The sequence below is a fragment of the Delphinapterus leucas genome, unplaced genomic scaffold (genome assembly GCF_059928025.1).
Source record: "Delphinapterus leucas isolate spDelLeu-1000000601 "Yukka" unplaced genomic scaffold, BTC_Dleu_Yukka2 spDelLeu_asBTCV2_sq25, whole genome shotgun sequence".
Taxonomy (NCBI): domain Eukaryota; kingdom Metazoa; phylum Chordata; class Mammalia; order Artiodactyla; family Monodontidae; genus Delphinapterus; species Delphinapterus leucas.
In genome coordinates, this window is record NW_028322234.1 from 11,873,015 (window position 1) to 11,900,960 (window position 27,946).

The 27,946-nt window shown below is 55.2% G+C and overlaps 4 protein-coding genes across 20 annotated transcripts in view; 1 reads left to right on the forward strand and 3 right to left on the reverse strand.

Moving 5' to 3' along the window:
• The window catches only part of CARM1 (coactivator associated arginine methyltransferase 1), a 41,415-nt gene extending 40,739 nt beyond the window's left edge, over window positions 1-676 (reverse strand). For all 6 annotated transcript variants that reach the window (XM_089905467.1, XM_030764445.2, XM_022557035.2 and 3 more), the window contains exon 1: window positions 436-676. In XM_089905467.1, the coding sequence (XP_089761593.1) occupies window positions 436-661 (226 nt within the window). In that variant the 5' untranslated portion in view covers window positions 662-676. The remainder of the gene's footprint in view (window positions 1-435) is intronic.
• A 1,613-nt stretch (window positions 677-2,289) lies between these two features.
• CUNH19orf38 (chromosome unknown C19orf38 homolog) lies at window positions 2,290-13,285 on the reverse strand. Of its 2 annotated transcripts, none has more exons than XM_022557451.2 (7): window positions 12,409-13,285; window positions 11,015-11,323; window positions 8,922-9,014; window positions 7,922-7,949; window positions 7,141-7,184; window positions 5,901-5,935; window positions 2,290-2,939 (listed from the first exon to the last, which is right to left on the reverse strand). In XM_022557451.2, exons 1-7 carry the CDS (start codon window positions 12,437-12,439, stop codon window positions 2,793-2,795), a joined length of 687 nt encoding a protein of 228 aa, XP_022413159.1. In that variant the 5' UTR covers window positions 12,440-13,285; the 3' UTR covers window positions 2,290-2,792. The 2 variants fall into 2 exon arrangements, with proteins under 2 accessions (XP_022413159.1, XP_089761603.1); XM_089905477.1 differs by having other exon boundaries at window positions 11,015-11,345; window positions 12,409-13,283.
• Window positions 13,286-18,598: 5,313 nt separating this feature from the next.
• Window positions 18,599-21,599, forward strand: TMED1 (transmembrane p24 trafficking protein 1). 2 transcript variants are annotated; one of them, XM_022557381.3, is made up of 4 exons: window positions 18,599-18,874; window positions 19,570-19,667; window positions 19,807-19,990; window positions 20,732-21,599. In XM_022557381.3, exons 1-4 carry the CDS (start codon window positions 18,692-18,694, stop codon window positions 20,948-20,950), a joined length of 684 nt encoding a protein of 227 aa, XP_022413089.2. In that variant the 5' UTR covers window positions 18,599-18,691; the 3' UTR covers window positions 20,951-21,599. The 2 variants fall into 2 exon arrangements, with proteins under 2 accessions (XP_022413089.2, XP_089761598.1); XM_089905472.1 differs by lacking the exon at window positions 18,599-18,874 and having other exon boundaries at window positions 18,935-19,667.
• Window positions 21,500-27,946, reverse strand: part of DNM2 (dynamin 2) — a 93,122-nt gene continuing 86,675 nt past the window's right edge. For 6 of the 10 annotated variants that reach the window (XM_022557377.3, XM_022557373.3, XM_022557376.3 and 3 more), the window contains 3 exons: window positions 25,165-25,397; window positions 23,849-24,103; window positions 22,340-23,266 (listed from right to left, as the gene is read on the reverse strand). In XM_022557377.3, coding sequence (XP_022413085.1) covers window positions 23,197-23,266; window positions 23,849-24,103; window positions 25,165-25,397 — 558 coding nt within the window. In that variant the 3' untranslated portion in view covers window positions 22,340-23,196. Of the gene's footprint in view, window positions 21,890-22,339; window positions 23,267-23,848; window positions 24,104-25,164; window positions 25,398-27,946 lie in introns of those variants that run through there. The other 4 variants (XM_022557380.3, XM_022557379.3, XM_022557375.3 and 1 more) reach the window with 2 other exon arrangements.

Below are 27,946 nucleotides of genomic sequence, written 5' to 3' on the forward strand. Positions count from 1 at the left end.
CCTCTCCCACGCCCAGGCCCCCTCCCCTCCCACCCAGCCCCCCCCACCCCCGGCTTCCTCCGAATTCTTACTTTGCACTCTCGGCCCCCCACTTCCTGCCCACCCCCTCCCAATCTCAGGGCCCTCACTACTCCCCCATTTCCCGCTCGGGGCACCTCACCTCTGGCCACCACTCACGCCCTCTTTTCTCTTTCTGCCCCTTTGACACCGTTCCTCCACACCCCTCACTCGGGGGCCCCTCACATCCAGCTCCCTCGACCCGGCCCCACGGAGCCCATACCAGGCCCCCAAGGATCAGGGCCCCTCACCCTCGGGACCCCGGTCCCCTCACCGCGGCTGCGTCCGGTCCACCCCGGGCCCCCCGCCCGTCCGGCCTCGTGCGCAGCCCCCACGCGCAGCCCGGCCCTCGGCCCGGCCCTGGGGCCCCGCACTCACGGCTGTAGAGGGCGATGCCCGCCGCGTCCGGACCGGCGCGCACCTCGAGGCGCAGCGCCTGCTGCTCCGCGTGCCGCTGGATCTCGCCGTTCGCGTCGCCGATGGTGAGGAGGCGGGCGCCGGGGAACACGGACACTGCCCCGCAGGGCCCCGTGACACCCGGGCCGGCCGCCCCTGCGCCGCCCACGCCCGGCCCCGCCGCCGCCGCCGCCGCCGTTCCTGCCATCTTAGATCCGGCTCCAGGCCCCGCCGCCGCCGCCGCCGCCGCCGCCGCGCCCGGGCCCAGGCCGCCGCCGCTGCCGCCGCCGCCGCCGCCGCCGCCGCCGCCGCCGCCGCCGCCGCACAGGCCGAGGCCGAGGCCGAGCCAGGTAGCGCCGCCTGATGGCCACGCGCCGCCTCGCCGCCACCGCCGCTGCGGTCCAGCCCCGTGACGCAGCGCCCCCTGCCGGCGGCCCTGGGCTCTGGGAGGAAGCACGCTGGGGGGCGGGGCCGGCCCGGCCCCGCCTCGTCCCGCCCCGCCCCGCGCTAGCGGTCGCAGCTTTGTGAGGTGACTCCTTGGGCCAGGAACAGCGAGGGCGGGAGCGTACGTCAGGAGTGGTGCTCGGCCGCGCGGACACGCCCCTAGGGCTGGGCCCCGCCCCCAGCCCGGCGCGGCCCGAATGGCCGCGCTTTGTAAGGCGGTGCGGCTGCCCAGCTCGGAGCGCGCGTCAAAGGGCGGTGCTCGGCCGTGCGGACACACGCTGGAGCCCCGCCCCGCGCAAGCGGCCGTGCTGTGTGAGGCGGCTCCCCCAGCCAGGGGAACGGCGGCGGCGGGCCTGACGCCCGACAGGCTCTAACGCGCCCCTGAGGCTGGGCTCTGCCCCTGGTCCCGCCCGGCTTTGTACGGCGGCTCACTGAGGGGCGGGGTCCAGCTGCGAAGAGGCCCCGCCCCTATGCCGGTCCTGCTCCCCACCCCACCACTGGTCTCGCTTTGTGAATCTCTGGGTTCTTGGGGAGGGCCGGAGTGAGGGGCGGGGACAGGACGTAGGGACACGCCCCAGCCTGTGGCTCCACCCCCAGCGCGCCCTCTGGATAAAGCAGTTTGAGCGTGGACTTGGCCTCTGCACGCCACCTTTGCCCCCTCTCCGAGCACTCAACCTCTCCTTCTCTCTTCCCCATCATCTCCAGCCGCTTCCCCCAGTGCCCTCCTCCTCCATCCTTGGCCCTTCACTGTCTTCGCCCCCACAAAAAAATTCTTGGACCTCTCTTTTAGCCCCTTCCCCCCCACCCCAACTCACTCTCCCTTCCCGCAGTGATGGCTGACCAGTGAATCCAGCAGATTAGGGCCTAGTGCCCCTTTCAATACACAGATACACACACCCATCTTCCCTCCAAGTCCCCCCTCCACTGCTCCAAGGCCCCCACTCTCCTCTTTGGTGACTTCCAAAGGTGCTTGCGGCTGCCCGCCATCTCCAGCTGCCACTCTTCCCGGTACCTGCTTTTTTTTTTTTTTAAGGCCCCACCGTGCCGCTTGCGGGATCTTAGTTCCTCGATCAGGGATCTAACACGCGCCGCCTGCATTGGGAAGGAGGAGTCTTAACCACTAGTCCGGCGGGGAAGTCCCTGGACCTGCTCATTTACTACTCATTCTCCTCAAGCATTCCATCATTCCACCTCCTGTATTCACCAATGCAAGGACTTTAGCAGAGACCCCACATGGCACTGCCCCCCTCCCTACACCCCCATGGGCCTCCCCATACACCACCCTGACTGCCTGCAGTTGAGGGGTACTGCCCCTCCCCCCCCACCCTGCAATCAGTGATTGGACCCCAGAGGTGCTGGGCTTGAAAGATTACACTCCACAGAGGCCTTGGGAACAGCTCCAAGCATTATAATTAATAACTTAGGCATGCCAGCAGGGCACATAGAATATAACCCCCAGGTACCCTATGCTCCAAAAACCCAAGTCAGGTGTTATTGGGTTTTTGCATGGGACAGTGTGCATGGTGTCCACACCATGTTATGCATGGGACGAAGGAAAGCGGAGGGGTGTGTGGAGAGCTCAGACTTCATAATGGCCTGGCTGAGGGATCCTAACAGCTCCTTCCGTGGTGGTCTGAAAAGCTGGCAATCCAGAGAGGCTTCCTGCTTTCTGTCCAAACTCCAGGCAGATGCTTGCATCCCCTCTCCCACTCCTGCTCCTCTGCGAGGAAGGTCCCAAGGCCAGGGGGTCCCCTTCATTTCCTCTGTTCACTGCCCTGAGGAAGCAGCAGCGAGAAGTCCCCAACGTAGCTGGAGGGAACTGAGACCCTGCAAAGCCCAGCCAGCTCAAGGGGGAGGGCTGAACGGAGGGCACGCAGACGGAGGGAAGGGCTCCCCTAGCAGGCCCGGAATGTGCTGAATTCTGGGGGCTCAGGTGAGGATGACGTGGAGGTGGGCCTCTTCCGGGTCCCAGAGTTGCCAGGTGTCGCAGCAGAGCCTGAGGGAGCATCCTGGGTGGCTGCGTCTTCTTCTGAAGTCATTTTCTGTGTCCGTGGAGGAAAAATAGAGAAGCGGGTGATTTGGGGTTTCAGGATCTCGGGTTGCCCCATGTTCTGAGCCCGAGACTCCCCCAGTCCATCGGGTCTCACCTCACCCCACACACACACAGCTTCAGCGCCCTGATCCTGCTGTCTGTCCTGCCTTCTTCTCTGCTGAATAGGGAACAGACAGCCTAGGATCGAATCGCAGCTCCCCCTCTCCCTGATGAGGTGTGATGGCCCCCTTTGTGCCTCAGTTTCCCCTTTTGTACAATGGGGGAGAATGCCAACACACACCCCCGGGGTGGCTACGACTCATAAATATGAACACTGTATGGCATAATTTCTGTGTAAAATCCAGAATAGGCAAATCCATCAAAGAAACAGAAAGTAGAATGGTGGGTGCCAGGGCCTGCAGTGGGGGTGAAACAGGGAGTTGGTGTTTAATAGGGACAGAGTTTTATTTTTTCTGGCCACACCGTGTGGCTTGTGGAATCTTAGTTCCCCAACCAGGGACTGAACCCAGGCCACTGCAGTGAAAGTGCTGAGTCTTAACCACTGGACTGCCAGGGAAGTCCCGGGACAGGATTTGTTTTGCAAGATAATGTTCTGGGGATGATGGTGGTGATGGTTGTTCAACAATATGAATACACTTAATGCCACAGAACTGTACACTGAAAAATGACTAAAATGGTAAATTTTATGTCTATTTTACAATGATTTTTTTAAAAACTAGCAAAGATCACTAGAATTTACTGTTAAGGAAAAGAAGCATCGTTCATAACAGTGTGGCTAGCATGCTGTCATTTGTGTTAAAAAGAGTGAGGATATAGACTTGCTATTTTTGCCTTTGCTTGTATGTGCAGGAAGCTCCTAATGGTGATTTACCTGTACGTCTGTGTGCAGAGGGGGAGACCAGTGGGTGGAGAGGGATTACGAAAGAGAATTTTACTATGTATATAGTTTTTACATTTGGATGTATTTCATAGTCAAAAAAAATTTTAACTAAAAAAAATATATTTTTAAAGTCACCAGGACTGAAATAAGTTATTTTTCTCCTTCCTTTTCTCTGTTTTCCACCGTTTCGTTTTAAATGCCTTAAAAAAAAAAGGGGGGGGGGGGCGGGGGGGCGGGGGAGGCAGTAATCACCAGGCTAGTGCCTTGAGCGGTGTGACTTCTCACAGAAGGTTTCAGAACTTGCCCCGCCTGCCAGGCTTTTCTTAACAGCTCAGGATTTGTTCCCTGAGCTGAGATCTCAGAGGGCTGGACAGGCCAGTGCCAAGCCCCTTCCTTCCCACCATCTGTATACCAGTGACTGGGGTCCAGTCTCCATCTGCTCTGTGGCAGCACTGAGTGAGGTGACCTGTCTCTTGTCTCTCCGGAACTCCGCCACGCCTCCTTCTCCCTCGGCCCACTCATCCACTCCAAAATCAGTGCCGTGTTTCCCATCCCCTGAATCTACCTGACCTGCATCTGTTCGCTTCTTCCACCTCCGCTGCCAACACACTGGCCCAAACTACCCGCCACGTCTGGCGCCTGAACCATTGCCGGGTCCCCCAGCTCCCGTCCGTCCACGGTCCCCCACAGTCTATCCTTCACGAAGCCGCCAGAGGGCGCCCGTGAGCACATAGATCACGTCAAGTCTCACCTCTGCCCTGAACCTTTCATGGCTCACCCTTCACTTGGGGTCAAAGTTAAAGTCAAAATTCCGCGCGGCGCCCCTCTCTACTCCTCACTCCGCTGCACCCCTACTGGGCCGTGCCAAGAACGTGTCCTGAGCCTGGATCAATCCTCCGCAGCTACCTCCTGCTTGTCGCTAATCTCAGAGACCTCCCGGATCTCCCACCTAAGTGAGCTTCCTGGTCACTCCTACCCCACATGGCATTGTCTGTCTCCCCCTGTAGAATTAAGAAGCTCTGAGGGATGAAGGGCCTCATCTTGTTCTTGTCCAGATGACCAGGAAGGCTATGTTGAACCCATCCAAACCTCCCCCCACCCCCTCCCCACCATGGTGCCCCAAGCAGACTGACTCCACCCCAGGCTCCCTGACTGAAGTCCCAAAGCGTCCACTTACACAAATGGAACTTCTGAGGCCGCCTCAAGGGGGACCACCTGCACCCCAGACCTGTACCCCTCTCTGCATGGAGAAGAGCTAGCTGCACATTTTCTTTTCTTTTTTCTTTTTTTTTTTTTGGCCAGGCCATGCCACACGGCATGTGGGATCTTAGTTTTTCCCACCAGGGATCAAACCTGGGCCCCTTGCAGTGGAAGTGTGGAGTCCCAACCACTGGACCACCAGGGAATTCCCCTAGCTGGACATTTTCTTGATCCATCGTGTCCAGGGGTCAGATATCTCTAATTTAGTAAACTAATAATAATAAGTACCCCAAGGCCATCACAAGATGCAGCTGTGTAGAGGAGTCCCATAGACCTGGGTTCAAATCCCAGCCAGGACACTGTGTGATCTGGCGGAGCAACACCCCTTGCTAAGCAGGGGGTGAGGAGTGGGGATGGGAATGAGGGTTGAGACCCTCCCCCTTGAAAGGGAGACGCATGTCTGGGACAGCTAAGCTGAAGTTCCTGAAACTGAACACAAAAGTAGGCTTTTCTTTATACCAGGAGCGAACCACAGTGTGCACCAGATTGTCACAAGGCTCCATGACCCCAAAGAAGCCACCAGGTCACCCTGAGTCCCTTGTCACCATTCTGAGTGCAAAGGCAGTGCTGACAACCAGGGGCCTGCCCACTGCCCCACGAAGGCCTGGACAACGTGCCTACCTCCAATCCCCTGGAATTTTCCAGTGCCAACTCTCAGCTCACAAACAATCCCCGCTCAGTGATTCTGGGCTTCTCCCAGACCCCAGAAGCTCAGAGGCAAACAGGTCAACCCAGCCTGGTGGTAGCCCCAAACTTCCCATGGTCATGACAGTCAGTAGAAAATCGGGACCGAGAAACAGGACGACTTACGGAGATGGTGAACAGGGAGTTATCGAAGGACATGTCTGCAACAGAAAGAGAAGACCAGGATGGGGGCCGGTTCAGATTTCCTGCTCATCGCCCTCCCCAGGCCCTCCCCGCAAGCCCACAGGCCCCAAGTCAACCATGAGGAAGGGCGTAAGGTCCATCAACCCTCATCCTCTTTGCCCCCTTCCAGCCCATTCTACAGGGTGCACTGTGCACAGCTACAAATTGAACTGTGTCCCTCCACCGCTCAGAACCCTCCCTCAGGGACCTCTGGCTGACCTCTGGGAAAATGGTGCCTTGTCTCCACTTCCACTTTCCAGAACACCTCTCAGCTCCTCCCCCACCCTGGGTTGCCCGTTCTTCACCCAGCTACTCCCTGCTCCCCCCTATAGGTCTCTGATTCAACACCACTTCCTCTGGGGACTAGCCTCCTAGCCCAGACAGGGTCCGGCCCGCCATGGGCTGTTTCCCCATCGGAGTATGGGCTTGTGGACAGAAACCACCTCTGTCTTGGTTATCTTGGGAGACCCCAGACCTTAGCACATAGTCGGGGTGCTCAATAAATACGTGAGACAGTGAAAGAAGTACAGAGAATGGAGTTTTCTCTGCTTGGAGCCCCTTCCTGGGCATTGCACTTCACAGGCTGGGTCCCTCTCCCCACCCCCAGCAGAACAGCACATTCTGGACCACAAGTGGGGCTCCATTTAAGGACGGTGCCAGGCACTGTGAAAGCCGGGTGCCCTGATGGTGGACAAGACAGGTGCAGTTCCCCACCCCCTTGGAGCTGATGGTCCAGTGGTGGAGGCGAGTGTCACACACCCAAGCACGCAATGATTACTTAATTGTGTTTCTACTGAGGGGTAAGAAGAACGACAGGGCTCTGGGGGCATGTAAGTAGAAAGAGTAGATCCTGCCTAGGAAGCCAGGGAAGGCTTCCCGAAGGAGGCGACCTTTAGACAGACCACAGGGAGGAAAAGTCTTCTAGGCAGAGGGCAGAATGAGTGAAAGGCATGAGGATGGGGCAAGGAGAGGTAAGAGGTGAAAGATGTTCACACCAAAAAAAAAAAAGGTGAACCTGGTCGGGAAACGGCAGGGGATGGGGGAGAAAGAGGGGAGCGTGTGTTCTCAACTCTAAGGGAAGTGAGCAGCTGTAGAAGGGGCTCAGTAGCGAGTAGTGAGACCCGATGGCATTTTGAGGCAGTGACCCTACCCCGGTGAGGGACGGGAACGGGGAGGCACAGACCTGTGGTGGCGAAGTTAACCTGGGCCCAGCAGGATTCTCGCTCCCTGCAGAGGGTTTCAGGAGAAAGTGATGACTTGTCTCAGGCAGGAGGCTCGTTCCAGGTAGCCCTGGTCAAACTTGGCCCTTCCTCCCCCCCCCACCTCCGCATCCTCCCTGAATCCCCTCAGATGGAAATTCTCTCGCAGGAGCCCCACAGCCATGTGAAGTCAGGATTCCATCACCGGGGCTACTGCTAGTTCTCTGCCACTAGGCAGCACGGTGTCCACCCCTCTCTCAGAGGGGAGAAACCGAGGCTGGAGCCAGTAGATTCTGATGCCCAGGAACCAGGGCCACTGTCTACAGGCTACAAGTTGGGCGCTGCACAACCCCAGGGGGCACCACTCGCCTCTCCCATAATTGTGGATTTCTAGAATGATTACTTAGCAAATTTTGGCAAATGGCCGTAAAGGGATGCGAGGAAGCCTCAGCTTCCTCATCTGTAAAATGGGGCCATTCCTAGTGCCTGCTTCCAGCGCTGCCACGAGGATCACGTGAGCTCAGGGTCCAGAGTCCCGCAGCACAATGCTGGGCACACCGTAGGCGCTTCCTGAATAGCACCTGTTTCTATTAAGCCAGCCTCCCACCAGAAGACGCTGTTTGGGGTGGAGCCCTGGAAGGACCCTTCTTCCCCCAGAACCCGGCCAGCTATCAGAGTCTTTAATGGCCATCAGGAACTCCTGCCTTGGGACTGAGTTTTCTTTCCCCAAAACCACCCTCTGAGGGTCTCCAGGGATGGTCTCACCGTTTCTTCTGCAAGTTTTTTACTTTAACTGGGAGAGAAAAAAAAGTGTTTGTTAGATTTTGGTCCTGGTTGCATCCTGGTTGCAAAAAGCCAAAAAACCAAAAGGCCCACATACATTTGTAGCCCAGCCTTTCCTTCTTCGCTGGCAAATTTCCCACTCAACAGGGGAGCTACTGAAGACACTTTTTTTCCCCAAATTTCATGATCAATGTATGTTGGTAAAAACTTCAAACAAGGTACGAGCATGTAAAATTGTTGGGTTTTTTGTTGTTGTTTTTTTAAGTCCACGCCATGCGGCTTGCAGGGTCTTAGTTCCCCGAGCAGTGATAGAACCCGTGGCCCCTGCAGTGAAAGCACAGAGTCCAAACCACTGGACCACCAGGGGATTCCCGCTTAATTTTGTTTTTAAAGACTGAATTCAGTGGTGCCAGGGGCTGTGGGAAGGGGGAACGGGGAGTCGGTGTTTAAAGGGGACAGTTACAGTTTGGGAAGATGAAAGAGTTCTGGAGATGGATGGTTGGCGATGGTTGTACAACAAAGTGAATATACTTATGCTGCCGAACTGGACACTTAAAAAGGGTTAAAATGAAAAAAATTTAAAAATAATTTTTTTAAAAAAAGGAATTCCCAGGCGATCCACTTTCACTGCCAGGGCCCGGGTTTGATGCCTGGTCAGGGAACTAAGATCCCACGAGCTGCGCAGCGTGGCCAAAACAATAATAATTTTTTAAAAAGGGTTAAAATGGTAAATTTTATGTCATGTATATTTTACAACAATTTATATATGTGTATATATATATATATATATATACACACACACATATACATGTATATATACATATATAAATTGCCCTTGCCCACCACCATCATAGAAATTCTGGAAGGTTCTTCACTGCTAAACCTTTGTAGTAAGGACTCCCAACCGTGCTCCTAAAAATGGGTGTGAGTGGGAGTGCATATACAAGTTCTGGTGGGCCATGCTTTCTCTGCCTGCCGTTACCTTTCCTGACGACCAACGCAGTGGTCACCAGCCCAGCGAGGAGGAGGAAGGCTCCAGCCAGGCTCAAGGAGAGTGCCAGGATCCAGGTGGGCACTAGAGGAAGATGGGAAAAGAGAGATTGGGCAGGTCATGGAACTGTAGGGTTGCAGGGAGAAGGTGGGACTCCTGTCATTCCTCCATTTGGTTTGGGTGTTGCTAGACCCTGGGGATCTAGCAAACCTGTTTCTGGCCAATTAGCATATTCCCTCCCCCTGGCCAACCTGATTGGTTAAGGGAGGGGCATGTTGCCCAAGCTGAGCCAATGAAAGTAATTTCTGGACTTTGGCTAGACCACTGGGAAGAGAGGTTTACTCCTCAGGCCAGCGTTACAAAGCTGGTAGGATATACACCTGGGGCTCCAAGGTACAATTTTGACACCCTGAGAGGGAGGGCCTGCCTGAGAATAAGACACAGAAGAAAGCGGAGCTGAGAAGTGGCACATGATTCCTGACATCAGTGAGCACCTGGATCCAGCCATGCCTGAAGTCAGTGCTGTTCAGTGAACCAACAAATCCCCTTTTGTCGCTGAAGCCAATTTGAGTCAAGTTTTCAGTTACTTGTGGCCTGAAGAGTCCTGCTGGCTGGGTAATAGGGAGTCAGACAACATCCACCCCCAGTCACATGGTGGACCCTGAGGCCCACGTAGAGGTCAGCCACAAAAGCATGAAGCCCCAGCTCCAGTTAATGTCTCTGCAAAAGATTCAGCTGCCCCTCCCTGGAGAGAGGGGGAAGCCAGCAGGAGATGCCCTGCTCCCAGCGGAGGTCAGGAACTAGCCCGGAGGGGAGGAGAGGCACACACTTGGTGTTCTCAGTGTTCACCCTTGTTCATTCATTCACCTGGGGCAGGAGGGGTGTCACTTCCCCACTCTGAGACCACAGGACCAAGGTGAGAGAAGGGGGCCTTTGATTGTGGAACTTGAGGCCGGGGAAGGACACAGAGACTGTTCTGTCATCACAGCCGGTGGGCCTCTGCTGGCAACAAAGTTCTCTTTGCAGCAGGAAAATTCTGACTGATGGTGAAGCAGAGACTCCACCCAGAGGCTCCTCCTTCCCTCTGGCTCCTAGATCCAGAGCCCAGGCCCAGCCCCCTCTCCTGGAAAGCCCAGAGGAAGACATCAGCCTTCCCAGGGCTTCTGTCTCACTCAGACGAAAAGCCAGAGCCCTTGCTGCAGCCACAAGACCCTGCACAGTCCTCGTCACCTCCCCCCTGCCCTCATCTCCCCCACCTTTCCCCCTTGCTCACTATGCTTCAGCCGTATGGGGTGCCTCTATGTCTCTCAAACACACCAGGCGCGCTCCAGCCCCAGGGCCTTTGCACAGCCTGCTTCCTCTGCCTGGAACACTCCTGCCCCCGACACTCACGTGACTGACTCTTCATCCTTCAGGTCTTTGCTCAAACGTTTCCTCCTCAGAGAGGACTTCCTTGGCCACTCTCCTCTCTATTTAAAATGACACCCTTGGGAATTCCCTGGCAGTCCAGTGGTTAGGACTTGGCGCTTTCACTGCTGGGGCTATATTTCATCCCTTCACCAGGCTATATTTCATCCCTGCCACTTTCCTTGTCCCCTGTTGGCAGACTGAATGTTTACCAAACTCCTTATTTATCGTTTGTCCCCATCCCTCGGAATGTCAACTGTGAGACATCAGAGACTTTGTTTCATTCACTGCTGAACCTGCAGTGCCAAGGACAGTGCCTGGTACATAGCAGGTGCTCAAGGGAGGGTGCAGGAGAGCATGCAGTTTTAATGCCTGGATTTCAGGGAGGGTGAACGCATGCCAGGTTTAACGCTCTGCCACCTGCTGGCTGGGTGACCTGGGCCAGTCTCTTCATCTCTTGTGCCTCAGTTTCCTTATCTGGAAAATGGAGAGAATGGCTGTACCCATTGCATGGGGGTGACTGTGAGGATTAAACAAGGAAAAGTGAGAAAGTCCTGGCAAGTTGCAAGAGGTGGCTCGTCCTGTGATGACTTCCAGGTGGAGGGAACAGCACCTACAAAGCCTCGGAGGTGAGAAAATGGAGCCTGGGGCAGTGAGGAATGATGGAAGGGCCTTACCTGGGAAGGAGACGTGCATGGGCTCACTGAGGTTCGACAGTTGAGGCTGCCTGTGCTCGCCGAGCACGCCATACTGGCAGCGGAATGGTCCCCCTGGAACCTCCCTGCTGCCACCACTCAGGTTGAAGATGACCTCGAGCTGGTCCGCGGGGGCCTGCAGGAGCTGCACCACCTCCTCCCCTTGATACAGTGTGAAATTCGCCCCCGGGAAATCCCTGGGGGCCATGCATGCGATGTGGATGGGGTCCTCCTGGCTGCTGGGATGTGGGGGCACCAGCATGATGGATGGCGCTGGGATAGCCAAGGAGCCTGCGAAGCAAGATAGGGGAGGCTGTCTGGGTGGTTAGAGCAGAGGCCAGCCTGGCTGTGTAGCCTTGGGCAAGTGGCTCACCCTATCTGGGCCTTGGCTTTCATGTACAACCGGATGCTAGTCTTCCCTACCCTACTGTGATGTTGAAAGGGTAGAGTGCCCAGCACGTGGTGAGAGATCGCTGCATTTGAGTCATTTTATTATAATAGCCGTGGATGTTACACAGCAGCGCAATTATACTCGTACTACTTCGATCAACAGAATTGACTACGTGCCAGACCCTGTTTAGGTGCTGGGGATAGAGCAGCAGACGAGATAGACAGATAGACGGACGGATAAGGTATGCGGACAGATAAGGTATGCCTGCCCCGGGGAGGGGTGGGGGCTGACTTTCTCAGGGAGACAAGGGTGGTAGGGTAGCCACAGAGGGCTTCCATGGAGACACGGCACAGGAAGAACTGGGGGCGAGCATTCCAGGCAGAGGGACAGTCTGGGGCAAAGGCCACAGGCTGGAAGGGATGTGGTGTGCTCAAGGAGCCTGGGTGGCAGGAGGGAGGGTGACCGAGGGGAGAAGGGGAGGGCAGAGGGGTTCTATCTTGTTTTCCAGGCTGTGGTGAAGAATATGATTTTGGGGCACGACTTCCTGCAGGAGGGACCAGTGTCTCCCCAGCTGCTCACAGGCTCCCGGGCAGAGTGCCTGGCTCAGGTGAGGTCGACACAAGCCTTCCCTTATCTAGCTTCCCCACCCCACCCTCTGAGCCCCCAGCAGATCCTCCTGTTGCCCCAGCCCTGGAGGTAGGAGCCTGCAGAGGTCAAGTAGGGCTGAGTCATGGGGCGTGGGCACTGCTGTCTCTGGTGGGCTGGCATTTCTGGTACCCTTGATGTGGGTGGGGATAATTAGACCGGACAACAGAAATCCATGCTCCTGGGGCATTTCCAAGGCTCTGGGGCAAATCGGTCAGGGCTCAGCTTCTCCAGCACCTGGTTTCTGCACACACATACCCTCCCTGCCACCCCCCAGCAGAGGCAAGGTTGCGGAGGTGGAGGGAGCGGAGCAGGGGTGGCACAGGGGCACCAGGCTCACCGGCTGCAAAGAGCAGGACGGTCCAGGGCATCTCTCCTCCCGCGTTTGGCCGGGAAATCTGGCTGAGACCAGCGCGGCCCACGGCTCACTGCCAGCTCCTCCTGTGAGGCCAGAGCAAGGAAAGAAGAACCAGGGCTGATTTGAGCCGAGTGTTTCCTCATTGGCAGGAAGTTGCACACACACACTTGGGCGCTGAAAGGGACTCTCTCCCCTCCCCATCCCTTCCACGGATGCACATCAGACCCTGGCACCTCGCTGTTCCTTAGGGGCCAAGGTTCGGCAGGTGGGAGGGGAAAATGAATGAGATGGTCCAGTGCGTGGTTTTTTTTGTTTTTTGTTTTTCCCCTGAGAACTCCTGGGCATGAGGAAGCACAAGGAACATAGGTTTTTTGGGAAACCCAGGCCCAAGTCACAAAATGTGGCCCAACCAGTGCTGAAGTTGAAACATGTGGGGTGGAAGTTGGTAGGGCATGGTGGTTAGGGCTTGGCCTCTGTGACCTCAGGCAAGACAAGGTCCTTCTTGGAAGCCTCAGCTTGCTGCTCTGAAGAATGGGGCTAAGAGTAGTGGACACTAGCTCCAAAGAATTCATGTCATGAAGTGCAATGCCTAGTGCAGTGTGAGTGTTCCCAGTGTGAGGCCACAGGGGAGGAAAGCCTCAGGGGCTTCACCAGCCAGGTGGAAGGAAACACTAGCTGCAGAACTGAGGGAATGACATTGTTTGCAGCATAAACTGCCTCCTGTTGACAGCCCAGAAACTTCCAAAGGTCTGTCTTACCAGATTTGCTTTGGTCTCCAAACATTTCTGGTCAAGTCCAGCAGGTAGGTCCACCTGGAGGTTTACACCCAGGAAGGATGTAAGCATGTAGTTGCCAAATACGAAAAAGGGCCATTAGGGTGGGCTTTTTTCTTTGGATACACAAAGCTCATTTCAACCTCAGGGCCTTTGCATGTGTTCCATCATCCCTGCCTGGAACACAATTCTATAGACCTGGTCAAATCCCACTTCTGCTTCAGGTCTCAGTTTAAGTGCCATTTTTAAGAAATCTTTCCAGATTCCTCTGGACTTAGAAAAATGCCTTTGCTGAATCCTGCCATAGTACCTTGTAATTTTCTTTGATTCCAACTAGCATGCTTGTATTTTCATGTTTGTCCATTTCATCTAACTTATCAAACTTATTGCTATAAGCCTGTTCATATTCCCTTGTTAGGCTTTTAATATCTGTGGGGTTTGTAGTGATGTCTCCTCTTTCATCCCTGATAATAGATATTTGTGTTTTTTCTCTTTTTTTCTTGATTAGCTTTGCTAGGGATTAATCAGTTTTATTAATCTTTTCCAAGTACCAACTTTTGGCTTTGTTGTTTTCTCTATTTTCAGTTTTCTATTTCATTATTTTGTTCTTTCTTCCAGTTACCATGTGTTTAATTGGCTCTTCTTTTCCTAGCTTCTTTTTTTTTTTAATTTATTATTTACTTTTTTGGCCGCATTGGGTCTTCACTGCTGCACGTGGGCTTTCTCTAGTTGCGGCAAGCAAGGGCTACTCTTCATTGTGGTGCGTGGGCTTCTCATTGCAGTGGCTTCTCTTGTTGCGGAGCACGCGCTCTAGGCGCGCGGACTTCAGTAGTTGTGGCTCGCGGGCTCTAGAGTGCAGGCTCAGTAGTTGAGGCGCACAGGCTTAGTTGCTCTGCAGCATATGGGATCTTCCTGGACCAGGGCTCAAATCCGTGTCCCCTGCATTGGCAGGCGGATTCTTAACCACTGCGCCACCAGGGAAGTCCCTACAACCTGGAATTTTGAATTCAGAAATAGCCACACATACCTGTATTGGTCAGCTGACACACAGATTATGCCCTTAAGAGACAGGACTGAGGAGTCATGGGCAGGGTGAAGGGAAAGCAATGACGGATGGTGACTCCCTGGGGTCAGGGAACTGTTAGCAGCCAGGCCTGAAGCTGCTGGGGAGAAAACAGTTCTGGAACTTGGAGAGAGCTGGAGTTACAAGCTTTGGTGGAAAGAAGCAGACCAACAGGGTAGGAGCCAGGGAATAGATACCTAGACCTTCCTTTCCTTCGGCCCTCAGATATCCTACCAGGGCTGAACCCAACTGGAAATAAGAGGAAAAGGAAGCCAAGTTGACCCGGTGTGTCGATATCAGCTCCCTGCCTCCCACTGCGAAGCAGTACAGGGAATGTTAGAGAACAGCTCTGGTGGGGCAAACAAACACAACTACTTCAAAATGTCCAAGTAGTGAGTCTGCCCAGCACATGGTCTTGTAATCTTTTGGTTTTAATTTCAGGGGATTCCTGACCTCCAGAAGCCAGTCTGCTAACTCCCCATGGTTATAAGAACCCCAGACTAAGATCCTAGGCCAACATTACAAACGGAAGAGGGACTCTGTATGATGTGGCCTCTGCCAAAGGCTCCCATCTCTTCTCTGGCTACTCCTCTCACCCACCCCACCCTCATCTCCCTTCTGCCTCTTGAAGTCTCTGAGAGCCTTTGACCTCAGAGCACTGTTCTTTTCTGCTTGCCTCTTCTCCCTTCTATTTCAAACCTGAGCTTCAATGCCACCTTCTTGGGGAAGCTCTCTGACTCCATCCAGGTGAAATGAACCATCCCCACCTACCCACCTAGCAGTTACTTCTCAGTGCCTCTGACTTCCTGAAATCATTTAGTGGAGGAGCACTGGGATGACAGCTCCATGAGGACATTGTCTGTTTTATTAACAGTGTCACTCAGTAAATTTTGTTGAATACTTGGGGAGGGGGATGGTTTTGTTTAATTGAGGGAAACAAGAATCACCCATTCACCCCAGACGACAGTGAAAATGGCAGAGCTGGTAGCTCCATGGGCCTCTACCTCCACCAAAACATCGACCAACTGAGCAAAAGTGGTAAGAATTAACTTTATCCAAACTCTGGAAAACAGCTCAACGTTGATGCCAACCAAGGAAATGCTGAATCAAGAAGAGGCAACTTGATCATGGCAGGAAAGCTTTTTATGGTGTTTTCCCTGCCCTTCCTCATCTCCTTTCCCAGCACAGTGGAGGACTTGAAGACAGCAGCCTATGTCTTCAAGTGAAGTATAGGGCCCTGCTCCCCAGTTTCTAAGGGAGCAGAGCAGCCCTCGTTCTCACAGTATTGTGTGTGTCTGTTCTAAGATGTCTGGGGGTTACCTGAGGGACTGCCTCAAGGTGCTTGTCTGTTTAACTCAGAACACATTCTTGGAAAACACTGTAAGGCAAAGGGAGAACCCACAGTTCTCTGGGGTACAAGATTACAATTGACTTACCAAAAGCTGGGAGGAAAAGCTGGGGTGAGAGTTTCTTTGGGTAATTAAGGCATTCAAAAGCACCCATACACACTGGGTAACTTAGAAAGCAATGTGCATGCCCAGGGCAGGACAAATGCTCAGAAAAGACCTGAGAAGACCCTACTCTTTCATCTCTGGCTGATTTCTAAGCTTGATGCAAACAGGAAGAGAAGACTAAGGCAGAGTTATAAACACCCAGGTGAAGTATGGATGTGCCCCAGCAGAGACTGGCAAAGAGTGGGAGAGGTTTTTCATTGTTTTTCTTTCTTCCTTTTCCATTCCATAATATATGAATCAACACCACCCCAATTTAAAAATGTACAAAAGACTTGAACAAACATTTTTCCAAAGAAGATATACAAGCAGCCAATGAGCACATGAAAGGATGCTCAGTATCATTAGGAAAATGCAGATCAAAACCACGAGCTTTCGCGAGTTCCCTGGTGGCCTAGTGGTTAGGATTCCAGGCTTTCCCTGTTGTTGCCAGGGTTCAATTCCTGGTCGGGGAACTGAGATCCCACAAGCTGTTTGGCACAGCCAAAAAACCCAAATCACTATGAGCTTTCAGAGACTGTGAAGCTGAGAAGATCCCAGGGCCGGGAGAAGGATGTCAGATACCACTGTCCTCCCAGCTCTAAGGCCCTCTCCCGATGCCCCTCAATAAAATGGCTTGATCCCCCCAAAAGAAACAAACAAACCACTATGAGATACCACTTCACATCCATTAGGAGGGACGTACTAAAAATAAAATAGAAAATAACAAGTGTTGATGAGGATGTGGAAACATTGGGACCCTCGCACATGGTTGGTGGGAATGTAAAACGGTGCAGCCACTGTGGGAAAGTTCGGCAGTTCCTCGAATAGTTAAGCACAGAATTACCGTATGACCCAGCAATTTCACTCCTAGGAATACACCGTAAAGAACTGAAGGCAGATACTCAAAATACACATGTTCTTAGCAGCACTACTCACGACAGCCAAAAGGTGGAAACAACCCAAGTGTCCAACAGATACCCACACAATGGAATACTACTCAGCTATAAAAAGGAATTAAATACTGATATTATGATGAACATTAAAAACATGCTAAGTGAAAGAAGCCAGACACATCCCATTTATATGAAATACCCAGAATTGCTAATTCCATAGAGGAAGATTGGTTGCCAGAAGCTGGGGTGAAGGGGGAATGAGGAATAATTGCTTGATGGGTACAGGGTTTCCTTCCATGCTGATGAAATGTTTTGGAAGTGGGTAGAAGTAGTGGCTGTACAACATTATGAACATACTAAATGCCACTCCACTGGGTTGTTCACTTAAAATCATTAATCTAATGCAATGTGAAATTCACCTCATTAAAAAAAAAAAGTTATCACTCATTCTCCACAACTACTTCAAAATGTCCAAGTAGTGAGTCTGAATGATAGACAAACTTGGAACGAAAAGGAGGACGAAGCGTGATCATACATAAACTTTGACATTACAAAGTGTTACTTCCCCAAGCTCTCCAAACGCCGAAAACAGTTGACAGCCACCAGCTGTATTCGAAGAGTAATGGCCACCACCTGCCAACCTCTCTCAGGCCTATCTTGAAAGACTCAGAATTTCCATCTGAGCATTTTTCTTATGTTTAGATGGAATCACCAGAGTCCATTTCTCCAGCGACATCTTTGCTTATCTGCTTAGGTCGCCTCCAAATCCTCTAAGCCACACTGAGGGAGAGGTTAATTGGCGGCATGCCCAAGGAAGGGCGATAAACCTGGAACATAACAGATAATATTTACTGAGGGCCTATGATATGCCATGCACTAAACAAGCATCTCACTTAATCTTCACAACAGCCCAGTGAAGTAGGACTAGTATCACCCCCCTCCCGCCTTTTCTTTAAATATTTATTTGGTTGCGCCAGGTCTTAGTTGCGGCGGGCGGGCTCCTTAGTTGCGGCACGCGAACTCTTAGTTGCAGCATGCACGTGGGATCTAGTTCCCTGACCAGGGATGGAACCCGGGCCCCCTGCACTGGGAGCGCCGAGTCTTAACCACTGAGCCACCAGGGAAGTCCCCATACCCCTTTTATGGATGTGAAAAGTGAGGCCCAGCAGAGTGATGCCTCAAGTAAAGCGTGAGGCGTGCTTTGAACTAGGCAACCTGCCTCCCAAACCCAGTCTCTTCTCCCCTCTTCTCTTCTGACGCTAAGCACCTCGGCTGTTATTCTTCTTACCCTGGGCCACTTCAATCACTGTTTACGTTCTAGCCCTCGAGTTTGAGACCATTGGGGTGCAGGGCGGGGCCAAGCCGCCGTGCTAACTATATGCAAGAAATGCGGGGGGCTCACTATAGACCAGGCCTCATCTCAATTCTCATCACCTCTAATTCACAAACGAGGAAACTGATAGAGTGACGGTTCTAAGGCGCCAAGGAATGAGTGGTTAGGCATCCGACCCGGGACCAAACTCACAGACCTGGCACAAGTTCCCCCCACGTTAACATAAAAGGGTCTCCGCCCACCCTAGCTGAGCCTTTTTAGACGAGCCCTACGGGTCGCGTGCAGGGCCATGCCCTGTCTCTATTTCCGATCCGCTACACCCAGGCTGGATCGCACAATCCGCGTCGCGCGCGGGGTACTCTGGGAAAACCGCAGGAAGGACCCGGCCACCTCCACTACAGTTGTCTTAACTTTTGCCTGAGAAGAATGTACCATCGTGTCTTATTTTTGTACTTTTGCCCCCCCCACCAGCATTTGAGACTAGAAGTGGAGACTTTGCAAAGAAAACGTCTGTAGAAAGTCGAGTGTTTTCAGGCGCATCAGTCATTCATTCGGGCAGCTATGCTCTCAGGGGGTCCTTCACTCCTGGCTCCGCGGGCTTCGGACAACGGGCAGAAGCGGCTGCCAATGAGCCCCGCCGAGTAGCAGAGGGGGCAGGGCTAACTCTTTAAAGGAACCGCGGCCTATTAGCAGACCAGAGGGTGACCCGGATGATGGCGGCCGGCGCGGCCTTAGCCTTGGCCCTGTGGCTACTATTGCCGCCAGTGGGGGTGGGAGGGGCAGGGCCCCCGCCGATCCAGGACGGCGAGTTCACGTTCCTACTGCCTGCGGGGCGGAAGCAATGTTTCTATCAGTCCGCGCCGGCCAATGCAAGCCTTGAGACTGAGTACCAGGTAGAGTGTCCCGGGCCGTAGAGCGAGCGGAGCCAGGGAGAGAGGGCGTGGCTATACAGACCAAGCAATGCATGCATTGAAGAGGGAAGGAGGAGGAGCCCGTGCGTAGGAGCGCGGGGGCGGAGCCAGGGAGAGCTAAGCGGAGGGGGCGGGGACAGCGCGTGGGAGCGGAAGGGATGGGAATAATGGAAGAAGGCGGGGCTAGAGTGGGGCAGCGGGGAGGCGGGGCCATCGGGAGAACGAGGGAGCCCTTCAGAAGGCAGGACCCTCAAGGGTGGGCGTGGCCAAAAGGGTTTGGTCGATTGCGGGAGTTGCAAGGCGAGACCAGAATGCTGTACAAGAAAGGGCGTGGCCAACCTGAGAATTTCTCGGGGGTTGGGCTAAGAGAAGAAGGCTGGGCTCCGTCATCTCATTTGGGGTGTGGCCAAGCCGGGACGTGGTCTCTAGGGGGGCGTGACCAGATAACAGAGCCGGTCCTGAGGCCATCAAATCAATGGGGGCGGAGCCAAGGCAAGGGGCGCGGCCAGAGGCACGGGAGAGGGGCGGGACTGGCTTGCAGATGTAGGTGTCGGAGCTCAGGTAGGCCCCTGGTGGTGGTCGGTACGGGTCTGTGCGGGTCGGCCGAGCCCTGGCCTTCTCTGGCAGGTGCCCTTGGCCTACCCCTAGCCCTCCACCCGCTCTTACCTGCCCCCCAGGTGATCGGAGGTGCTGGGCTGGACGTGGATTTCACTCTGGAGAGCCCTCAGGGAGTGCTGCTGGTCAGTGAGTCCCGCAAGGCAGACGGTGTGCACACGTGAGTTAAGTCCTGCTGGCTGCCCAGGTTCAGTTACAGCCCTGCCCCTCACCAGCGGCCTCGGGTTACCACCCTGCCTGCCTCGAAAAGTCTGGCTGGCCGGCCACTCAGGGTCATGTCTGTGTGTCTGTCTGCCCAGGGTGGAGCCCACGGAGGCCGGGGATTACAAGCTGTGCTTTGACAACTCCTTCAGCACCATCTCAGAGAAGCTGGTGTTCTTTGAACTCATCTTTGACAGCCTGCAGGATGATGAGGAGGTGGAGGGTTGGGCAGAGGCTGTGGAGCCCGAGGAGATGCTGGATGTCAAGATGGAGGACATCAAGGTGCGCCCAGGCCAAGCTGGGGCCACTCCTCCCAGATCTCTGGCATTGGACCCTACCCTCTCACCTTGACTGGGGTCCGCCTTGGCCTGACCCTGCCTTTCCTACATATTGGTGCCCCCAACCTAGTAACAGTAGAACATTTCTAGGTGTAACCCTTGTTCTAAGGGCTTAAATAACTCATTAAGTCTCCATAACCACCTTATATGTTGGGAGTGTGCTCTAATTATCCCCCATTTTACAGTTGGGGAAACTGATGCACAAGATGGCTAAGTAACTCTTCTAAGGCCACACAGCCAGCAACTGACAGAGCCAATATTTGAACCCAAGCAGTCTGGCTTCACCTACTGCTATTTATTAATCACTAATATGTTCTTTATACTTAATTAGGCATTCAGGAATTTCCCCGGCAGTCCAGTGGTTAGGACTCCAAGCTTCCATTGCCAGGAGCCGGGATTTGATCCCTGGTTGGGGAACCGAGGTCCCGCAAGCCATGCGGCACGGCCAAAAACAAAATTAGGCATTCAATTCTCAGGGCAACTCTTCTGAGGAGGAAACTGAGGCCCAGAGAGGTTATTTACTTGCTTATGGTCACACAGCCATTGAGTGGCAGAGGGATTTAGACTCAGGCAGCCTGGCCACTGAGTCTGTGCTCTCAGCTGTCTCTCCCTCTCCCCCCAAACATGAACTCTCACCCCGTTCTGCAGGACAAAACCTTGACCTGCTTCTCCCTCTGTGCCGTAGGAGTCCATCGAGACCATGAGGATCCGGCTTGAGCGCAGCATCCAAATGCTGACTCTGCTGCGGGCCTTTGAGGCACGTGACCGCAACCTGCAAGAGGGCAACCTGGAGCGGGTCAACTTCTGGTCTGCTGTGAACATGGCTGTGTTGCTGCTCGTGGCTGTGCTGCAAGTCTGCACGCTCAAGCGCTTCTTTCAAGACAAGCGGCCCGTGCCTACGTAGCCCACTGCCATGGAAGAACAGGCGAAAGGAAGAGCAGCAAGGCGCATGCGTGTGAGACTTGGTCGGGGGGGGGGTCCCTTCCCCAGCTTAGTTTTCTACGGGAGGGGAGGTTGTGCAGTTCGGGCCTGAGTTGTGGGTCCCCCTGCATCTCCTCCCTTCAGGGGCTGGGTAGGGAATGCCAGCTGGCTTGCAGACATGGACGCTCCAGGAGGGGTGGCTTAGCACCCGGAAATTGTGCATGGGGGGCACTGCAGCGTTTGAATGCAACCCTTGCGTTTTCTGGCCCTGCCTCTGTCCCCTACTGTAAAACGTGCCTTAGCCGGAGTCTTCCAGCCTGCACCAGCCCTGCGCGGTACAGACGGGGCCCAGGAAGCAAACTCCCCCTTCCCTTCCCCACTGGCCCTCCAAGCCAGGTCCCGGTAGGAAGGGGCTTGCTGCTGTGGGATGCCATGCCTTCCTTCTTCTCCTTGTGGCTCCACCTGAGGCCTGTGCTACTGCTGGGGGTGGCCTGCTCGTGCTAGGGGCCGGGAAGGAGACGTGGCCGCAGTGTTCTTGTGAGAACAGTCACTTTATTGACAGGAAGGGGCCCGGCCCCCCGGCCCAGCTGAGGGCAGGCTGGGTGTGAGGTCTGGTAACAGAACTCCAGGAGCGGGGCCTCCAAGACCACCCGCCCCTCCCGCTGTCCCTGCAGGGGCCCCAGACAGGGCTGAGGGGTGGCCTCAGCCAAAGCCCGCACAGGAGCCTCATGGAACAAAGGGCAGTCTGGCCTGGGCACCAGAATCAATAAACTATGGTCAGAAAAACCACAGAGCCTGGTGATTGGGGCTCAGGGACACCAGCCGGGACAGACCTGCCCCCAAGGGGGCAGCCAGGCAGGCGGGAGGGGTCTCCCACGAAGCTCAGAAGAAAGGTCGGGCAGGAGCCGATGGAGGTGGTCGCCTGGGCACAAGAGAAAAATCAGAAAAAGCAAAGCTTAACTGTGTCCCCGGCTGGGCTGGAAGGCCTGTGCCCCGAAGAGGGCGAAGGGGACCTCTGGGGAAAGTCCTCAGGACACTGCGGGTGGGGAGGGGGCCTGACTGCGGCATAGTCTGGGGCACAGGGCCATGAGGCCCTCTCCCCTCAGTAACTGCAACGCCTGCCGCAGGCCCCCGTCCTGGCCTCTGTAACCAGTGCCGTCTGGGGTGCAGGTGGGGGGACAGCCAGGCCTGTGTGTGTGGCTGTGTGAATGTCTGCTCCTACTCCTGAAGTGTTAAGGAAAGTAAAAGCTCTCCCCTCCAGAAGTGAACCCTCTCCCCAAGAGCAGTGCCGTTTGGGGTGCAGGGGGATGGGGGAAGGCCAGCAGCCCCCGTCCTCAGCCTGAAGGTCAACACAAAAGGCCCACACAGCAGCCACCAGAAGCGTCTTCCCTTTATTTTAGTTTATTAATAGGATACAGAGTGCAGGCACTTACAGTGGTCAAACCGAGCGAGCGAGAAGGTCTGCTCACAGAGAGGCCACCTGGGCCCGACCCGTGGGGGAGGCCTGAGTGGGAGCCCAGAGGCCCCCGAAGCTTCCCCACCCACTCAGCCCTGAGCCCAGGCTGCCCCGGGGACCCAGGAGGAGGAGATGGCCCAGGGAGGAGAGAGCGAGGTTGGCCGGGCCGAGTGTTCCGGACCTGGGAAAGGCACCTCCGGCAGCCGAGGCTGGGCCGTGCAGTTAATACGGCCAAGGAAGGAATATGTACAACTTGGGCGGGCGGGTAGCACTGGGCCCACTGGGCCTGGCTCGCCGCTGGGAGCTCCCACTGCTGAGAAGCAGACACACTCCTTGTGCCCCAGCAAGGACTGGGGGTGTGGACACCCTCGGTGCCGTTTCCAGAAAGCCTGGCCTACTCAGGCTTTCCTAGCCAGAGAAGCCCCTGGGTGAGCACCGCCACCCCAGCCTGGACCCCTCATTCAAGATGGCACTCAGGACGCAGCTGCCTCCTCTGCTACCTGAGACCCCATCCCCCAAAGTGCAACACCCCGGCTCCCCTCATCCTGGGGCTCCAGGGCCCCTCCATTCAGTGCTGTGTCCAGCTGGGGATGGGGGCCAGGCCAGCCCCCTGACTGGGGCCAGGGTTAGGGAAGAGTCAGGGGCTGCCTGCAGGGAGCCTGGTCCCCCGTGGGGACTGGAAGGCCAGGGGTGGCGGTGGATGGGCCCGGACCACCGAAGCTCCTGCACCGAGGGTCCTGCTCGAGGACCCCCGAGAACATGCTGCCCGCAGCCTAGTCGAGCAGGGATGGCTCGGCTGGGCGGATAATGGTAGGCCGGCTGGGCGCAGCAGGGGGTCTTCTGCTGCAAAGAGAATAGAGATAGATGGGGAAGGAGAGAGGGCAGTGAGGCCGGAAGCAGGGCAAGGAGGAGGACCCAGGCCCCACCACCGCTGCCCCAGGCTGCTGCCCGAAGCCAGCTGCTCCTCTAAAGGCTGCTCGGGTGCTGGAAAGGAGTGTGCGAAGCCTGGACATCAGTACCCCCGCCATTACTCCCTTGCTCTGTGACCCTGGGCAAGTCCCCCGCCCGCCCTGGACCTCAGGTTACTCACAGGAGAAGTGGGGAGGAAAGACCCTGGCCTGCGAGGGGGGAGAGGCAGGGCTGGGGCGGGCAGTGACTGACGTGCGTATCCTCAGAAAGGGGACAGGTGAAAACCGGAAGGGGCCCCGTGGGAGGGGACCCAAGCTATGTGGTGGGCCCATTTGCTCACAAAGAGGACAGGCCCGAGAGCCTGGGAGTCACCCTGACTCCACCACTCCGTGAATTTGGCCTCTCTGAGTCTCAGTTTCCCCACCAGCCCAATGGGGATGCCAGTGACTCCTCCGCTCCCTGCAGGGCACAGGCTGGTGGCTCTAGGTGGCAGGCAGCGAGGGGGTCCAGCCTTACCTGGGCACTCCGGGGGGGATGCCGGGTGGAATCCGAGCTGGCCGAGATGGGATCTGAGGCGGGGCTGAGAAGGGGTCATTGTTGGCAAACACGCTGGGGTGGGGTCCGGGCCGGGATGGGATGGGGGGCGCTGAGAAGGAGGCTGCTGCCCCCACCGGCATGGGAATCAGGGGGGGCCCCGGGGTGGGGCCCCTCACTGCTGGGGGCCGGCCTGGGGGGTGCATGCTGGACACAGGCCGGCGCTGCGGAGTGGGGCTGTGGAGGAAGGAGAGGGTGTGAGCTGAAGATGGGGGTGGCAGCACTGGCCGCATCCGTGTGGCCGTGGAAGCCCGAGGCGGGGCGTGGGGTGCTGGCCACGGTGGCCTCCTCTGTACCATGGGCTGGCACCAGCTACCACCCAGCCAGATGCAGGTGACTGCCCGGTCCTGGGCGTGGGGCAGCGCAGATACACTGGGCCCCTCCGTCCAGCCTCAAGACTTGAGCCAGGGCGCAGCACCTGTCCTCAGCTGCGAAGGGCTCCTGCTTCCCTCTGGCCTCGTTCCTGTGGGCATTCCCCTCTCACTGGCCCCACTCGGGCCTCCCGCTCTTCCAATCCCCCCTCTATAGCCAAAGATCCTTTCAGAGCCCAGCCCTGCCCTTCAGATCAGGTCCAAATGCCTCCAGAGGCTGCAGGGCCCAAAGGCCTCCGTCCCAGGTGCCCCCCTCCCCCGCCCCGCCCAAGGCTCCCCTCTGGGGCCAAGCGCTTGATGCCCCTCAGGCTGGTTGCTGTGCCCTCTCCCCAAGGGCTCAGTAGGGCTGGCACCTTCTGAGATCTCCCTGACCGATCCTCTCCTCCACTATCTGTCCTGTCACTGGTTAGATGTCCCTGCCTGACGCTCTGACTTGCCCATGCCAGGGCCTTATTTCCATCTCAGCTCCAGGGTGGACAGGGCGGGGGATGCTGGTTACACCCTCCACGTGTCCCTCCAGTTCCCCCCCGCCCGCCATTCTCAGCTATGCTCTATGCCCCAGGAGGCTCACCCCTATGGCCGGGGTTGCCCAGGCCCCTTGCCCTCTCTGGCTTCTGTTTGGGGCTTAACCAATGGAAGGCACCAGGAGACAGGCGGGCCTTTAACCCTCTGTCTCCAGTCCCTTCAGGCCTAGGCGGGGAGGCAGTCCCACACTGTGGCTAGCCCTGGGTGCTGAGCCATCTGTGGTCGGGGCCCCTGCACCCCGCCCACCCATGGGTTGTGCCCTGATGGACACATGGGGGCGTGGCAGGGAGTGGAGCTGGGATCCCGCAGGCAGCAGCCTGCAGGCGACCAGGCCTCGCAGACCTGTGGCTGCTGGTGCTCTGGAGCCAGGTGTCATCAACGGGCGGGGGAACGGGCGTGGACACTGTGCTGGTGCTGATGTCCCCGATGATGCTGAGCGCCTCCTTGAGCGCGTGGTACATGCGCAGCATGTCGTCCCGCCGCTGGGCCTGGTCAGCCGACTCCTCCATGAGGCTGCTCTGGTCCGCCGATGAGTACAGGTAGGCCAGCAGCTCATGGTGGATGAAGGCCTTCGTCTGAGGGCAAGGGTTGGAGAGGTCAGGGCTTCCCACCACACCAGCCAAGAGCTCAGCCAGCCTTGTGAAGGGCCAGAAGAGCACCCAGCATGCTGGGCGGGGCTTCGTCTTTCACCTGACTGCAGAACGTGGGAGATACTTACAAGGAGGCGAGCTCTCCACTCAGTTGTCTCCCGAGTCCCTCAGGGGTGCTTGCAAGTGTTCTTCCAACCCATTTCATCAGATTCTTGTGAAACTTATTCCTAGAATCTTATCTTTTTTCTTTTTTTCCTTCCACATGGCTTGCGGGATCTTGGTCCCCGGACCAGGTATTGAACCCGGGTCCTTGGCAGTGAAAACGCGGAGTCCTAACCACTAGAATGCCAGGGAATTCCTGAATCTTATCTGTTTTATTGCTATCTTTTCTCCCATTATATCTTTTTTTTTTGGCTGCATTGGGTCTTCGTCACTGTGCGTGGGCTTTTCCCTAGTTGTGGCGAGCAGGGGCTACGCTTTGTTGAGGTGCGCGGGCATCTCATTGCAGTGGCTTCTCTAATGGAGCACGGGCTCTAGTAGTTGTGGCTCGTGGGCTCTAGAGATCAGGCTCAGATGTTGTGACGCACGGGCTTAGTTGCTCCAGAGCGTGTGGGATCTTCCCGGACCAAGGCTCGAATCAACGTCCCCTGCATTGGCCGGCGGATTCTTATCCACTGTGCCACCAGGGAAATCCCTCAGTTACTTTTCTTGGGATTTCTAAGTATACACGTTCATGTTTACATACAAACAGTTTTTCTATTCTTTTTGACGTTCACAGCTTTAAATTATTTTTCTTGGGACTTCCCTGGTGGCGCAGTGGTTAAGAATCCGCCTGCCAATGCAGGGGACATGGGTTTGATCCCTGGTCCGGGAAGATCCCACATGCCGCAGAGCAACTGGGCTCCTGCACCACAACTACTGAGCCTGCGCTCTAGAGTCTGCGAGCCACAACTATTGAGACCGCGTGCCACAACTAATGAAGCCCGCACGCCTAGAGCCCGTGCTCTGCAACAAAGAGAAGCCACTGCAATGAGAAGCCCGTGCACCGCAACCAAGACCCAACACAGCCATAAATAAATAAATAAATAAATAAATAATTTTTCTTGTCTAACTTCATTGCCTAGTCACCCTACAAGAAGATTAAATAAAAGTGGAAATAGCCAACTTGTTCTTGATTTTGGAGGGGATGCTTCCAGAGCTTCCCCATTAAGGGCAAGAGTGGTTTTGAGACTGAAATATCAATTCAATGGATGTATGAGATCTCATAAGAGAAGTCTCCTTCTACAAGTGTCCTTTTAAGAATGGATGTCGGGGACTTCCCTGGTGGCGCAGTGGTTAAGAATCTGCCTGCCAATGAAGGGGACGTTGGTTCGAGCCTTGGTCCGGGAAGATCCCACATGCTCTGGAGCAACTAAGCCTGTGTGCCACGACTACTGAGCCTGCATTCTAGAGCCTGCGAGCCACAACTACTGAAGCCCGCGTGCCTGGAGCCTGTGCTCCGCAACAAGAGAAGCCACCGCAATGAGAAGCATGTGCACCGCAACGAAGAGCAGGCCCCACTCGCTGCAACTAGAGAAAGCCCGCGTGCAGCAACAAAGACCCAACGCAGCCAAAAATAAATAAATTAAATTAATTAATTTAAAAAAATGGATGTTGATCGCTAATTATAAGAGAAGTGCAAATTAAGACTACAATGAAGTATACCTCACACCAGTCAGAATGGCCACCATCAAAACGTCTACAAACAATATATGCTGGAGAGAGTGTGGAGAAAAAAGAACCCTCCTACACTGTGGGTGGGAATGTAAATTGGTGCAGCCACTATGGAAAACAGTATGGAAGTTCCTTAAAAAACTAAAAATGGAATTACCATATGACCCAGCAATCCCACTCCTGGGCATATGCCCAGACAAAACTATAACTGGAAAAGATACATGCACCCCTATGTTCACAGCAGCACTATTTACAATAGCCAAGACATGGAAGGAACCCAAGTGCCCATCGAGAGATGAATGGATAAAGAAGATGTGGTACATATATACAATGGAATACTACTCAGCCATAAAGAAGAATGGATATGATATCACTTAGATGTGGAATCTAAACTATGATACTGGGCTTCCCTGGTGATGCAGTGGTTGAGAGTCCTCCTGCCGATGCAGGGGACATGGGTTCGTGCCCCATTCCGGGAAGATCCCACATGCCGCGGAGCAGCTGGGCCCGTGAGCCATGGCCGCTGAGCCTGCGCGTCCGGAGCCTGTGCTCCGCAACGGGAGAGGCCGCAACAGTGAGAGGCCCGCGTACCACAAAAAGAACGAAGAAACAAACAACAATAAAATGTGATACAAGTGAATTCATTTATAAGACAGAAACAGACTCATAGACACAGAAAACAAACTTACGGTTACCAAAGGGGAAAGGGTGGAGGGATGGATAAATTAGGAGTTTGGGATTAGCAGACACAAACCACTATATATAAAATAAACAACAATGTTCTACTGTCTACTGCAGGGAACTATATTAAATATCCTATA

Coding starts and splice junctions, on each gene's coding strand:
- CUNH19orf38 (XM_089905477.1), bottom strand. CDS start 12,627: ATGGGGAGGGGAGAGAGTCCCTTTCAGCGCCCAAGTGTGTGTGTGCAA. Junction 11,346..12,408: donor CGTCCTGCTCTTTGCAGCCG/GTGAGCCTGGTG, acceptor CCACCCAGACAG/CCTCCCCTATCTTGCTTCGC. Junction 9,015..11,014: donor CATGCACGTCTCCTTCCCAG/GTAAGGCCCTTC, acceptor ATCTTCCTCTAG/TGCCCACCTGGATCCTGGCA.
- TMED1 (XM_089905472.1), top strand. CDS start 19,051: ATGGGAATAATGGAAGAAGGCGGGGCTAGAGTGGGGCAGCGGGGAGGC. Junction 19,668..19,806: donor AAGGCAGACGGTGTGCACAC/GTGAGTTAAGTC, acceptor CTGTCTGCCCAG/GGTGGAGCCCACGGAGGCCG. Junction 19,991..20,731: donor TCAAGATGGAGGACATCAAG/GTGCGCCCAGGC, acceptor TCTGTGCCGTAG/GAGTCCATCGAGACCATGAG.